A 15,835-nucleotide genomic window follows, 5' to 3' on the forward strand; every position below is an offset into this window, starting at 1 on the left:
AAAACACATGTAGGGCTGTGGCCAATGGTCCAACCAAGTGTGGAGACCTAGTCCAGAGCAGTGAGAAAATACTGAGAATGGGGAGGAAATGCAGTTCAGAGGGCCTGGAAAATGATCAAGGGGGCCCTTAGTAGTTTAGGGACAGGGAACGTGAAGAAAAGCCATGGATTCAAGATTATTTCAAAGCTTCATGCCTTGAGGCTGGCACTGTGGCATAGCAGGTAAAGCCACTACCTGCAGTGCCAGCCTCCCATATGGGCACCGGTTTGAGTCCCAGCTGCTCCACTTCCCACCCAGCTCTCCGCTATGGCCTAGGAAAGCCATAGATGATGGCCCTAGTCCTTGGCTCTAGTCCTGCACCCACATGGGAGACCCGGAAGAAGCTCCTGGTACCTGGTTTCTGGTCAGCATATTTCCAGCCTTTGTGGCCATCTGAGGAGTGAACCAGCAGATAAAGACCTCTCCCTCTGCCTCTGTCTCTCTGTAACTCTGCCTTTTAAATTAATAAACAAATCTTAAAAAAAAAAAAAGCTTCATGCCTTGTAGGAGGAAAAGTGAGTGGTATAACTGGGAGACGGGGGAACTCTAGAAAGATCTGCTTTGGGACAAAAATGGTTACTTGAGTGAACCAGTTAGTGGGGAGGAGTTTTCTCACTGTAAGAGATGCAAGTCCACAGTTTAGAAAAACAGAGAGAACGAGAGTCACCCAAGAGAAGCTGCATCCACAGAAAACGAGAACACAGGCAGTCACAGGCAGAGGGACTCTTCTAGTACGAAGGAGGTTTAAAAAATGAGAAAGAGCTCATTTGTTTCCCAAATGCTCTACCTGGTATAATTAAATGCTAGGCTCTGGTGTAATTAGGTGCCAAGGCTGACAGTGCAAGGGCTGATCTTCAGAGCTGGGCGCTGGCCATGACCAGGAGCGCAGGTGAGGGTGGTACCGCACGGAGAAGTTCCTGGGCTTGCTTCTCGCTTGCCACACTCAGAGAGGCATCTTCTGTGCTCAGAGAGCGTGCTTTCCTCTTGCTACTGGGAAACAACTGGACAGCTGACCTCTCCTAGTTATCTCAGGACAGATGAGTTTCGACTTCACTGCTCACACTTAAAAATTCATTTCAGGAAGTTTTTCTTTCATTCCCACGATGTCTGCTTCTCACTGGGCAGCAGGCATTTGCTCGGCAGTGGAAGCGTTTTCCTGAACAGAAGCAAATACCAACTCTGGCTCAGTCTCCAGGCACGGCCAAGGGCTGGCCTTGGGTTTCATGCCACAAATAGATCGCGCAAGACTTCTGGGATGGGAGGACAGTCAAAACAGTCACATTATAATAGAACTTGGCAGCCTGGGTGGAGGTTGTGCTAGCTGATGCTCACTCACCTCACAGAGGAAACTGAGTTTAGAATAGCAAGGACAGAGAGCACAGAAGTGAGTTTTTTTCCAACATTACATACCCATGACAACATGATGACAAAATTTTTTTTGAACAGATCTTTTGCTGCCTTAATCTTTTTGGACAAGCTTCCATAGAATCTGTAACTTAAAGCTGTACAATTATAGAATTCCTCAAGTCACTGAATACAAAACCATAAGCACATCTCCTTACCAACTGTTTTCCATTTTTCTGAAATGGGATGAAAATGAATATTGTTTTTTGAAAACTGAGTTGCTAGAGTGAAACAATCCCGTAATTGCCTCTCAAAGCTCTTGAGGGCAGAGAATAAAGACTGGCAAGTAGTGGCTTCTTAAGAAATGCTTGGGAACAAATAATTATTACAAGAGATGAGCAAAGTCTTCCTATCTCTCTTATGGCAAAACTTTGATTGGAACAGTTAAAGCCAATTTATTAAGTTTTTATGAGTTAGAATTCATCTGTATCTTCATTTTCTATGCCACATTTGACTATTACATTTTGATGCACATGTATGCACACATATGTTACTCATATATTACAAGAAGCTGTGCTCTGCTTCAGTTCCTGTAGTAGTGTGAATATTACTGAAGGGGTAGAGACTGCCAGCTTGCTCAAGAACAAAACCTGTACTATTCTCAAGATAGTAACAGGCATCATTATATGGGAAACCTTGAAAATTAATTCAAAACAGAGATCCAAACAAAACACAAAAAAGATTGGATAAAACTTGGAGAGTAAGCCAAATGAGGGTTCCTTTATCAAAGCATAAGGAGGTTACTATTGTTCTGTTAGGCAAATGGCAATGACTTTAAAATGTGGAAAGACCTCTTGAACTGCCAAGTGCCAGTGCCTGCCATCCTCTTGTGGCATACACATTTCTTTGGGGTTGTTAGGCGTTGTTTTTGCTTTCATTCTTGCCAGAATGATCTCTCTACTTCTTGGCAGCAGTCTGGAATGGTGCCTGGTGGAGAGGCGTAAAACACAGCCTCTCTTTCAACCAAGGTTGCAGATAAGGAAGTTTAGAAGAAGAGGTGTCCGTCTACCGACAGTATCTCCCAAAGACTGAAAGGAGCTCTCAGCTCCTCCAGGCAAACAGCAACCAAAGCCTTGCACTCAGATTTCAATTCTCCCTCATTTTCTCTTTGCTTCCAGATGGACAATCTCACTAATCACAGAGAAAATATAATCAGGAGGCTTCCATGAAATCGAATCCACTAAATATTCCTAGAAGTTATTGAGTTTAACAATATGGAGTGAGGAGCTACAAAATAGCCTCATGGCTCATTGAGAACTACTTGTAGTTGAGAATCCTCTCTCCTTTCTAACCTACTTCTATGCAGACTCAGTCCACTGCCACAAGACTGGAGGTCTTATGAGGGCACTGACATTTCCATTCTCTTCATGAGACATCAAAGACATTGTAAACACAAGCCCTCCCTCAAACTTCCCACCTTAAGACCAAATGTCAAGGGTACAATTCCCATCATGAATGGGTCCTTTCTCTTCTACAATACTCTATAACTTGCTCTTTTTACTGTCTTTTCATTTCCCTCTTCTAGTACTTTCAGTTCACCTGACTTATTATAATAAGCTAAGAGAGCAAAGTATTTTTGGTGTTTTCATAAGTATTTTTCGCCTGGTAAAACAAGAAGTTAAGTCTTACTCTCTCATTTATTTGTAATTTTTTGTTGTATTTTTTAAAAGATTTATTTACTTATTCAAAAGGCAAAGTGATAGAGAGGGGGATTTGCAGCGATTTGACATCTGGCTTTGTGAATACGGCTTTATTAGGCATTGTTTATTTCTCAATCCCTACAAATCTCTTGAGATTAGTTCTGAGATACAGTTAATTCACTTGAAAATAGTTTCATTCTCTTAGGTCTTGCTTTTAAGGTTTTGTAGTTAGCACTTTCGCCTAGGGCTCAGCCAGGCAAAAGCTTGGCACTAAGGAACTCCATTCTGGTCTCCCACATGGGTGGTGATACCCAAATACTCGGGCTATCACCTGCTGCATTCCCAGACGCATTTGCAGGGAGCTGGATAGGAAACACAGTAGCCAGGGCTCACACTGATGCTCCAGTATGGTATGCCTTTGTCATAAGCAGTGGCTTAACCCGCTGCACCACAATATCAGCCACCATTTGCAATTTTCTTGAAGCTATTTTTTAAATATGCTATTATCTCCCTAATTTCTCTCTGTTGCTTTGTTAATCACGTTGATGACATACAAGCCATAATCAACCAACACATATGAGCTTCTTGTCGATGACATCGACCAGATCTACCCTTCTATCTGAAATCACCAACCCTGGACAGCAGTGTGAATGAACCAAAAGCTTGTAAGATACTAGAGGTCAGGCAACGAAGGACAGTGAAACACGAGAGAGGGAAAACAGGCAAGATGAGCCCTACCACTGTCCCAGTTTACTGAGACTTTCCAGGCCAGGGTGCAGGGAAGAACTGGGGTAAAACCCAGCAGATCGTTCAGCGGAACAGAGAGAGCAGGTGATTGAAATCCAGGCCTCGTATTTGCTCTTGTCTGAGAACTGATGGAACCTGGTACTTTCTAGACCTCTGGCGGCAGTAAGAGTAAAGCAAAGACTTGAAAGTGTCGAAGTCTGAACAAGCATAAAGGCTCTTGCACGGCTCCCCTCCCAGACTCACTGAAGCAGACGAGGTTCTTCCCCAGAAGAGAAGGAATCGGGCCACACACTAGCACACAAACCTTTGTAGCAGTTACGTGATGGACTGACCCGATCTTGCCAGTCTCAGAGCATCATGGACTCAATGTTCGCTAGTCTCCTGGGACCACTGATGAAGGGGTGAGTTTCCAGAATCTCTGACTGCACTGACTGGTGAGGGTCGTGTCCTGTACAAGCCCAGTCTCTGAAGTCTGAGAGGGGTGACTGTGTTGTCAAATGCACAGCAACCAAGACAATCAAGGACAATGAAGAAAGAAATATGTTGGAAATAAAATAACAAGGTGTGTCTCTAGAAAGTGACCCCAGTGAAATGGAGATATTGGATTTACCTGAGAGAGTATGGAAAATGTCAATCATAAAGACACTGAAGTTGCGAGAGCAATGCAGGACCAACGTGAGAATCTCAGCAAAGAGACAGAAAATGTACAGTGGTACCAAAGAAAAATCATACAGCTGAAGAATATTTGAACTGAAAATTCAGCAAAAGGGCTCAATCGCACACTGATTCCGCAAAAGAAAGATCAGGAAACTCAAAGGTAGTTCACTGGACATCATCCAGTGAGAGGAGCAAAATGGAAAAAAAAAAAAAATGAAAAGGAGCAGAGTTAATTGAAGGGAATTACAGGATAAAATCAAGTCAATCTATATTTGATTAAGGGAACCACAGAATGATGAAAGAGAGAGAAAGGGCCAGAAAACTTATTCAAAGGAATAATGGTCAAAACATTCCCAAATCTGAGGACAGAATCAGACATATAGGCCCAGGAAGCCCAAAAAATGCAAATTTTTCCTTCGCAATGAAGGGGAGACCAAGTTTCTCAAAAAACAAAAAAGCTGTGAGAGTACACCACCAGTAGATCTGACTTACAAGAAATGCAAGAGAGAAATTTTTTTGGCAGGAGGGATTTTTACATATTTATTTATTTATTTTTTACTATCTGATACTTTATTTTTCTGTGTTGATGTGGTATTAACACAGAGAGAATAGCTTCAGTGTAGTTCACAGATGCAGTTCTAAGACTATAATGATATCCCCTCAAGCTAACATGAAAGGTTGCTAAGCAGCAACACGAGAGCGTAGGAAAGCATAAAATTCACTGGCAAAGTAAATAGATAAAAACAGAATACTGCACTACTGCTTTACAACAATGGTGTGGAAAAGCACCCTTTAATTCCAATTTAAAAGTAAAAAGACAAACACTACAAATAACTATGAATTATGTTAATGGATACAAATTTTGACATCAGCAGCATGTACTGTACAGTTTTGTAGGCAACAAAAATTTCTGTCAACTTAAAATAAACTCTTCCAATGCTAAGATGTTATAGTTAAGCCACATGGTAACCAATAGCTTCAGAAGTCACACAAAATAAAATGGGAAAGGAAACAAGCTTATCAAAGTGCACAATAACAACAAGAAGAAAACTCAAAGGAAGACAGCAAGAGGGTAGAGGGGAGACAAAGAACAGCAAGACAACTGGAAAACTATCAAACTGAAAAGAGTAATTGCTTCCCTTTTAATAATTGTAAGGGTTCTTCAAAAGATTTGAGGAAAATGGCACTAAAAGGTAGTTTTTTTGGTGCAAAAAATTTAAAATTCATGCTTTTTTTTCATAGTATACATTTTCTAAGAACTTTTTGAAGACTTCCAATATGCATGGATTTAATATTTTTGCACCAAAATAAATATTTTTAAACATCTTTTAAACATCTTTTACATTTTCTATAATCTTTTTGAAGTATGAACATACTTAAGTATAAATGGATTGAAGTCAACATTCAAAAGATACAGATTGGCTGGATAAATTCAAAAACTAAGATTTGGGGGCTGCAATAAACTCACTTTAAACTCAAGAACACCTAAGTTAAAACAGGAAGAGACAGAAAAAGATGCACTAGGCAACTGGCAACCAAAATAAAGCAGACGTGGTTATATCAATATCAGACAAAACAGATCAAAGTTAAAAACAGTCCATAGAGAAAAAAAGCAATTACATAATGATAAAAATGTGAATTCAACAGGAAGATATAACAATTGTAAAAACATATACACCAAACCAGAGCATTCAAGTATATAAAGCAAATAGAGACAGATCTGAATGGAGAAACTGGAAGCAAAAATGGGGAATTTAAAAACCACCTCACGACAAATGAAAATAAAACACAACATACCAAAACTTATGGGATGCAGCAAAAGCAGTTCTAACAAGGAAATGTACAACAGTAAAAACCTATATGAGAAAAGAAGACCTCACGTAAACCATCTACTATTACGTCTCAAGGGACTAGAAAAAGAAACAAACTAAATCCAAATCTAGCAGAAGGAATGAAATAATAAAGAACAAAGAAGAAATAATTCAAATAGAGTGTAGAAAAACAATGAAGGGGCCAGCACTGTGGCGCAGAGGGTTAACACCCTGGCCTGAAGCACCGGCATCCCATATGGGCGCCTGTTCAAAACCCGGCCTCCACTTTTGATCCAGCTTTCTGCTATGGTCTGGGAAAGCAGTGGAAGATGGCCCAAGTGCTTGGGTCCCTGCACCCATGTGGGAGACCAGGAACAAGCTCCTGGCTCCTGGCTTTGGATTGGCACAGCTCCGGCACCTGTGGCCAATTGGGGAGTGAACCATCAGATGGAAGACCTCTCTCTCTCTCTCTCTCTCTCTCTCTCTGCCCCTCTCTCTGTGTAACTCTCTCAAATAAATAAATAAATCTTTTAAAAAATTAGAAAAAAAATTAACAAAACTAAGAGGTTTTTTTTATTTTTAGAAGGTAAACAAAATTGGCAAACCTTTAACTAAACAAAGGCCTTAAGCAGACACTCCTTGAAGGACTACATCCTGATGGCCCATGGGCATACGTAAGGGTGCACAGCACTAATGATAAGGAAAATGTAAATCAAAACCACAGGGAGCTATTAATCCAGTTCCTTCAGGAGAAGGAAATCCTGGGGTGTTATTCTGGGAACTGTTAATTGGTATGGAGGTCCTTTAGAAATTAAAAAAAAAAAATACAACTATTATGTCATCCAGCAATTCCTCTTTTACGTATACATCCAATGGAAATGAAATCAGTGTCTCGAAGAGAGAACTACATTCTCCATGCTCACTGCAGCATTATTTACAATAGCTAAGATACGGAATCAGCCTGTATGTCCATCAACAGATAAGTGATAAAGAAATTATGTATATATATACAATGGAATATCATTCAGCTTTTAAAAAGGAAATCCTATTATTAGTCACATGGAAGAACTTGAATATTAGCTAAGTATAATTAGCCATAAACAGAAAAAAATATACCTCATTATCCAACTTATATGTGGAACCTCAAAACATCAAATTCATAGAAGCACAGAATCAAATGGTGGTTAGCAAATTTGAGGAACAGAGGGATGTTGCTCAAAGGGTACAAAGTTTCAATTTCTATCATGTACACATTTTCAAGATCTAATGTACAGAATGGGGACTTTAGTAAGACTACTGTATTCTTGAAATTTGCTCATAGACTAGATCTTAAGTGTTTTTATCACACACAAGAAATGAAAGGTAAGGCCGGCGCCACGGCTCACTAGGCTAATCCTCCGCCTAGCGGCGCCGGCACACTGGGTTCTAGTCTCGGTCGGGGCGCCGGATTCTGTCCCGGTTGCCCCTCTTCCAGGCCAGCTCTCTGCTGTGGCCAGGGAGTGCAGTGGAGGATGGCCAAGTCCTTGGGCCCTGCACCCCATGGGAGACCAGGAGAGGCACCTGGCTCTTGGCTTCGGATCAGCGCGGTGCGCCAGCTGCAGCGCGCCGGCCACGGCGGCCATTGCAGGGTGAACCAATGGCAAAGGAAGACCTTTCTCTCTGTCTGTCTCTCTCTCACTGTCCACTCTGCCTGTCAAAAAAAAAAAAAAAAGAAAGAAAAAGAAAAAAGAAATGAAAGGTAACTATCTGATGAGATGGATGTTAATTTGTTTGACTAGTAATCAATTCACTTTGCACATCAAAATATCACACTATATACACTAAATATACATAATATCAATATTTTTAATTTGGCAAGCAAAGAAGCAAAAAACCTAACAATAATGAAAAGATAATTTTATTAATTGAAAAATTAGCCAGAACTAACAGACAATGGAATAGGAAGCAAGGATACTGTAAGTACACTTCATGTGTTCAAAAATATTAGTAGAAACATAGAAGATATTAAAAAGACGCAAGCTGGATTTATGGAGACAATAGTCATAACGTATGAAGTTATAAACTCACTGGGAAGACTGGTGAACATGGAAACATGTCCAATAGAGACTATCAGTGAAACACAGATAGGAAAGAAATACCTGGAGCCTGTGACTTGTGGGAAAACCACAAGTGGCCTAATGGAATTGAATTTCAGGAGGAGGAGAAAAACTATTTGATAAATTATGGTCATTTCTTCTACATTTGCTCAAAACTATAAACCCAGAGATCTAAGAATCTCAATAAATCACAAGTATTTTCAAATGAAGAAAGCCATTCCAAGGAACATCACAATCAAATTGCTTAAAATAACTGCAAAAGGGAATGTCAAGGAAGCAATCAGAAAAAATGGTGATAAGTTATATGCAGAAGATTCTAGCAAATTTCCAGTGAAAAACAGTACAAATGAGTATACACTGGAACAACATCTTTAAATTACTAAAAGAAAGTAAGTATTAACTGAAAACCTATGCTCAGTGAAAATGTTTACAAAAAATATAATACAGACTTACAATGATATACAAAGCTAAAAGGGTGTTCAATATAATAAATGTTAAAGGACTTCCATGAGGTGAAGTAAAATAATATAAGGTGAAAATACGGATCCTTAGTGTCTGCAAATATTAACTGATAGAATAAAAAAGGGAGAGAACGATCCAACATGGGAAGTGAGATACACAGCAGACCCATAGAATGGCAGATGTCCTAAACAGCACTCTGGCCTCAGAATCAGCCCTTAAGGCATGTGGATATGGCTGAAAAGCCCATGAGAGTATTTCAGGCATGGAAAGCCAAGACACTCTGGAAAAAAAGAAATGACCTAAATGAAAGATCTCCGCGAGTAAGATCCCAGTGGAAAGAACAGGTCATCAAAGAAGGAGGTACCTTTCTCTGAAGGGAGGAGAGAACTTCCATTCTGACTACGACCTTGCCTAAATATGATCAGAGTCGGTGAACTCAAAAGGCTTCCATAGCCTTGGCAACTCATGACAAGAGCCTAGGGTGATTACTGATGCCATAAACAAGAGTGTCAATTTGTTAAGTCAACAACAGGAGTCACTGTGCACTTACTCCTCATGTAGGATCTCTGTCCTTAATGTGCTGTACATTGTGATTTAATGCTATAACTAGTACTCAAACAGTATTTTTCACTTTGTGTTTCTATGTGGGTGCAAACTGTTGAAATCTTTACTTAATGTATGCTAAACTGATCCTCTCTATATAAAGAGAATTGAAAATGAAAAAAAAGAGAATTAACAGTAAAACTACTAATCAAACAGTACTCTATACTTTGTGTGTCTGTGTGGGTGCAGTCTGTTAAAATCCTTGCTTAGTATATACTAAGTTGATCTTCTGTAATAAAGATAATTGAAAGTGAAAAAAAAAGAAAATACGGATCTTTGCAAAAGAATAGAGAACATGTGGAAAATGTTAATTACAAGGGAAAATATATGTTTTTTATTTAAATATTTCAAAGATAATTGGCTGTTTAATAAAAGGAATGTGGTATGAGCTTTGTAAAATACACAAAAGTGGAATTTATGACAGGAGGGTTGTGAAATAGCAGGTTAAGCCACCACCTGGGATGCCAGTTTCCCATAGGAGAGCCGGTTGATTCTGGGCTGCTCCACTAGGATCCAGTTCCCTGCAATGCACCTGGGAAAGCAGCAGAAGATGGCCCAAGTGCTTGGACTCTTGCCACCCATGTAGGAGAGCCAGATGGAATTCTGGGCTCCTAGGTTAGGCCTGGCCCAGCCCTGGCCATTTTGGCCATTTCAGGAGTGAAGCAATGGATGGAAGATCTTTCCCTCCCTCTAATTCTGCCTTTCAAATAAATAAATAAATAAATAAAATCTTTAAAAAATTACAGCAATAGCACACAAGTTATGAGGGAAGAAATATAAATGCAAATATATTCTAAGGTTTTAATACCATATATGGCATGCTCTAATGTCACTGGAATGTTGGTTGTGATAAGTTAAAGATGTATATTATAAATAATAAAGCAGGGGCCAATGCTGTGGTGTAGCAGGTAAAGCTGCCACATGCAGTGCCGGCATCCCATATGGGTTGCCAGTTCTAATCCTGGCTGCTCCACTTCCAATCCAGCTCTCTGCTGTGGCCTGGGAAAGCAGAAGAAGATGGCTCAAGTCCTTGGGCCCCTGCACCTGTGTGGGAGACCTGGAAGAAGCTCCTGGCTTTGGATCAGCGCAGCTCTGGCCATTGCGGTCAACTGGAGAGTAAATCAGAGGATGGAAGACCTCTCTCTCTCTCTGCCTCTCCTCTCTCTGTGTAACTCTGACTTTCAAATAAATAAATAAATCTTTTAAATAAATAAATACTAAAGCAATCATTAAATTAATAAATAGATATAGCCTATAACCCAAGAAGATAAAATGGAATTGTAAAACATTTCAATAAATGCATAAGAGAGTATTGCATAAAAGACAAGCTAAGAAGGCTATATGGAACAAATGGAGAAAAATACTCACATTAGAGACTAATCACATTAGAAGCAAGTGAAGTAAGTTTCCCCAATTGAAAGACAGATTGTCAGAATGGATAAAAAGACAAGACCCAATTATATGCTGCCTACAAGAAATTCAGTTAAAATACAAAGAAATAAAGGGTTAAAAAATAAAAGGATAGCAAAATATATATCATTCTTATACTAGTCAAGAGGAAGTTGGAGTGGCTATAATAATTTCAGATGGAGATTTTAGAAGACATGTACTGACAGGGATAAAGAGTCATTTCATGATAAGGGATTAATTCATCAAGATACACATAAGAATCATAAAAACTTATGTATCTAACAAAAATTTCAACATACATAAAGCAAAACCTGAAAGAATTTGTGGGAAAAACAGAAAATCCTACCATGGTAGTTAGAAACTTGAAAACCTTCCTTGTAATAATGGATAGAACTTTAATATCTGACATAAAGGATTTAAACAATACAGTCAACCAACTTGACTTAACTGATATTTGCAGAACATTTTATCTCAAAACAGTAGAATATGCACCCCTTTCAAGGACAGATACAACTTTAATGAGATAGGTCATACAGTGCACCATAAAATAAGCCTCAATATACTTAAAAGGACACAACTAATACAATGCATGTTCTTTAAACATACTAGAATTAAATTAGAAATGAATAGTAGAAAGGCTTCTAGAAAATCCCCAAATATCTGGAAATTAAACAGAAGTTGAGTATCTCTTATTGGAAATGCCTGGGACCAGAAGTACTTCAAACTTTGAACATTTTCAGATTTTGGAATATTTCCATACACATGTGATATCTTGGGGGAGAGAACTCAATTGTAAACAAGAAATGCATTACCTTATACTTATAGCCTGAGAATAATTTTATATATTTTTAATAATTTCATGTGGATGTACAACTTTCCAACTGTAGGATATTGTTGGTGCTCAAAAAGGTTCAGATTTGGAGGCATTTTGGGTTTTGGATTTTTAGATTTTTGATGCTCAACCTGTACCATACTGCTAAATAACTCACCGGTTAAAAAAGCAACTAGAAGAGAAATCAGAAAGTATTGAAACTGAATGAAAGTGACCAAAGATAAAGGATTTTGTAAGATGCCACTGATCAGGGCTTAAAGGGACTTGTATAACACTAAACACCTGAAACCAAAAAAATGAGTGATAAGTAAACTCTTGCATATCCAAAGAATGGAATCTCACTCTGTAATAAAGAGGCGTGAACTCCTCAATCACACCTCACCTGAGTGAATGCCTGAATGATTACTCTGAGTGAAACTAGTAAGACAATGCTTCCTAGATGACTTCCTTTGTAGGAGATTCACAGAAACAGAAATCAATGGATACCTGCAGGAGGTCGGTCAGTGGTTTGATGAGTAGGAAGGGTAGGGAGAAACAGGAATCTGTGCTACAAAACTTTCAGGATGAGGGACACATTCACTATGCTGGTTGTGGTGATGATATCATGGACATGTATGCATGTTGAGAGTAAGTCCAATATCTGTAGTTGAATTTGTGTCAATTGTACTCCAACAAAGCCACTAAATCAAGCAACAAAAAGTTACAGACTGGTCAACGCCCTGCCAGAGCTCAGGAAGAAGACATAAAACTTCCTCTAGAAGAATCTTGTCTGAGATGTTGTCTGAGATATATTTCATAAAATTACGTACCTGCCTTGCACATCGAAGGAATATTTTCATTAAGGCAATATTTGAAATTGTGACATGGCCAAAATAATCTCCTCCCTCAGTTCTCTAAATAATCCTTCTGAACTCCAAGATGAGCCACTGTCAGTGAGCAGTCTCCTATTTCCTTGTCTCTGACTCACTGGGCCCACTCTGAAGTGAAATGTGGCAGGCAAGGTGGGAACCACAGATATTCCATCTCCCTAGAATAAGTCATAACTTTCATTTGCATAGTCAACCGAGAGTTTTTGCTAGGAAAATCGATATAAATGGGAAAATTCCTAACAGTTCCACATCAGCAAGTGTAATTTAGCAGTGCTACAATCTGTCTCAAAGTCTGTTAATTTAAGTGCACAGGAGTCCCTGCCAGTTCCCTCTTTCTGTTTTTTAAATATCACAATGAAAGGATTGAACTCTGAAGTTCTCCTGGTACCTTGTTATATATTCTTGTTTCTCTGCTTGAGTTATGTCCTATTTATTGATTATTTAAATAATATATAACATATTGGAATACAATAAACTAAATAACCAAGATGTAGTCACGTTAAAAATAAAGTTACCTAAAGTATTAAGACATTTCCTTGGTTTATCACTGTTGGAGGTCGGCCAGGAACTTTCATATATACACAGGAGCATGGGCAGATGGCATTGAAACCAACACGCAGTCATTCTACCTCCTTCTACTGTAACTGATAGAAACCCAGGGTGCATGCCCAAGAATCTTAGGGATTCAAAAAAGGTAATAAATGAGGGCCCATTGTGGGACATAATGTTTTATATTCACTAAACACAATGGTTTCATAAAGTACTGTAATAAACTTAGCTTTCCACACTTGGAGGTCTCCAGCGGTATGCTGGTCAACACACTTAATAACCAGCTAGGCGTGGAAGGGGGACAGCCTGGGTTATGCCATTTGCCAATTTCTATGCTACACACGCTCACAGCATGGTTGACTTCAAGCTGAGCTGGCCAAATGTGGAGCTGGGGAGTTACTAAGCAGGGTGACGAGCTGATACCAATACCCCACTGGAAATATCCCACGTGTGACTGTGGCGAACCTCAATTCTACAACAGCACCGATCATTTCTACAATTTGCCATGTGTTTTATTCTTTGTGCATACATTTTCAATTCTGAAACTGTCTTTTAACCTTGACAATAAATTCCCACCTAAAAAAAACTTGATCATTAGGATGTAGGAAACATTACCCAATGTTAAATATTTGAGATATTTAGAGGTATTCAATAATTTTGCTTTTTTTCTTCAACAAGAATCTATCTGTTCAACCTTATTTCAAATTAAGTGCTTACTATGAGTCCCCCAGCAAAAGTGAAAAGGAAAGAAAACAAATAAGACACACATTTTAATCTCAATCTTAGGCAAAAATCAACCTAAGGCAACTTGTTAGTATAGGGGAGGATGGTTAGGACAGAGTCAAACACATCTGCCATTGCATAACTCGTGTGCCCAGTCTTTAAGTAGAGGCATGAATCATGTTTGCATCTTTATTTCGGGGCAACGTTGTTTTGCAATGATAAGAATTAATAAGGGGAGATTGAAAGCCCTCTTTTTGTGGTGTTTTCCACAAAGAGAGGCTTTCTTCAAAGCTTTGTAAGGGAAACTAACAGAAAGAAATAAGCTTATCAGACTAGAAGTTCAACAGCAGGGGAGGTAAACAAGAGCAGCAGCAGCTCCAGCATTTCGGCACAACTCTGGCAAAGAAATAATAAAAGGAGTAACAAAAGAGCAGACATATACCCAAGTTCTGAGTCTGACTGCAGCTGGAGCACTGAGGGGTCTGTGTCCCACTGCAGGGTCCTATCGTGCAGCACAAAGGAAAAAGAACACAGAGAATTAACAGAAGGGGAGGGCAACAGAACAAACCCAACCATGTCATTCATCAAGGCAATGGCATATACAGTACACACACAGAACAGGTCCCCGCTTCTTCACCTCCCTCCCTCTTCCTCTCCTCCCCTGCGACGGTCAAATGACAAGAGAAAGCGAGGACTCATCCTTTCCTTTGAGAATCTCTTGGATGTTGCAGCCATGGCGGTTTTCAGGGAAGACAGTCAAGAATCAAATATTCGAACCCCACACACATTCCCACCTTGGGTTTTGTTTTGCTTTGCTTTGTACTGAAGCTGGATTGGCCCGAGTATGCAAACCGCTGCAGGTATCTCTGCCACCCCAGAGCCTGCCCACGTGTAGGGGGCTGCAAGCATCTTCTACACATTGAAGACAACTAAATGCAAAAGGGCCAGGGCAGGAGCATCTGGGGAAGTCAGGCTCGATGGAGCATGGCTGCAGGGTTGGTGAATAACTGGCTTCCCTGGTCAGTTACTGCAAAGACATGCATCAGATTTTGAGACTCGTGTCAGGTTTTTTATTTACACAGATTTCACCAAGATGATCACCCATGATATTATTTGTCTGGAAGATGTCAGGGATTCATTTTATCTTACATCTTTTAAATAGTTCAGAAGAGATAGGACAAAGAAGCAACAGTTTCCAAGGCACCCGATTTCCTTTCTTATTTCTCCTTCAAAACTAACAAGCAGTCTCTCAGTTTCCTGAATCGACCCCTCGCAGGTGACTCAGGCATGACAGTATCTGGGAGGTCCTGTTTGACAGCACAGCCTTTGGAGTCAGGCAGGTGCAATTCCCACTTTGCACCTGTGCCTCACCTGGGCATGCTGTTTAAGTTCTCAGCCCAGAACACTTGCTTGAAAAAGGGCCCACAGACCTCAGGCAGCAGAATTTGTAGGGAGCTCATAGGAAATGCAAAAACTCAGGTCCCACCCCAGGCATACCGACTCTACATTAATTGAGCAAGGTCCCCACTTGATGCTTGGGCACCTGCAAGTTTGAGAAGCCCTGTTAAGTATCCTGGTGGTTTATGAGAATTTCTGATCTGGCCTACAGCTCTCTTTCAAACAGGTCTCCAGCTGCTCTTCTCCCCCCTCATTTCATGCCACCCCCTTACATCTTCTTACCCCCAGAATTGTGGCTAGGGACTTGGCTTCTTTTGTGACGTGGCTCAAGTGCCATCCTGGCTGAGCAGCCTCCCCTCGTTAGCCATCTACCTCAAGGGCGGCTTCTCGTTACCCTTCATTTCCTTCCTTTACTTGGCTTTATTTTCTTCACTCCACTCATCTTTGCCTACAATTTTACTACATATCAGTTTATTTATTACTGTTTGTTTTCTGATTATAGTATTCAGTCTCATAATGCCAGGGGCAGCTACACCCTTAGTTTACAGGGTCATGCCTAGAAACCATGCCTGTAATACTATTATGAATAATATAA

General features: G+C 39.9%; 1 protein-coding gene across 4 annotated transcripts in view; it reads right to left on the reverse strand.

Moving 5' to 3' along the window:
• DYNC1I1 (dynein cytoplasmic 1 intermediate chain 1) overlaps nucleotides 1-15,835 on the reverse strand; it is a 334,133-nt gene that overhangs the window by 260,242 nt on the left and 58,056 nt on the right. For 2 of the 4 annotated variants that reach the window (XM_051852961.2, XM_051852962.2), the window contains exon 5: nucleotides 14,285-14,344. The exons of the other annotated variants lie outside the window; for them this stretch is intronic. In XM_051852961.2, the coding sequence (XP_051708921.1) occupies nucleotides 14,285-14,344 (60 nt within the window). The remainder of the gene's footprint in view (nucleotides 1-14,284; nucleotides 14,345-15,835) is intronic. 4 annotated transcript variants of the gene reach the window in all.

This window comes from Oryctolagus cuniculus, chromosome 16 (genome assembly GCF_964237555.1).
Source record: "Oryctolagus cuniculus chromosome 16, mOryCun1.1, whole genome shotgun sequence".
Taxonomy (NCBI): domain Eukaryota; kingdom Metazoa; phylum Chordata; class Mammalia; order Lagomorpha; family Leporidae; genus Oryctolagus; species Oryctolagus cuniculus.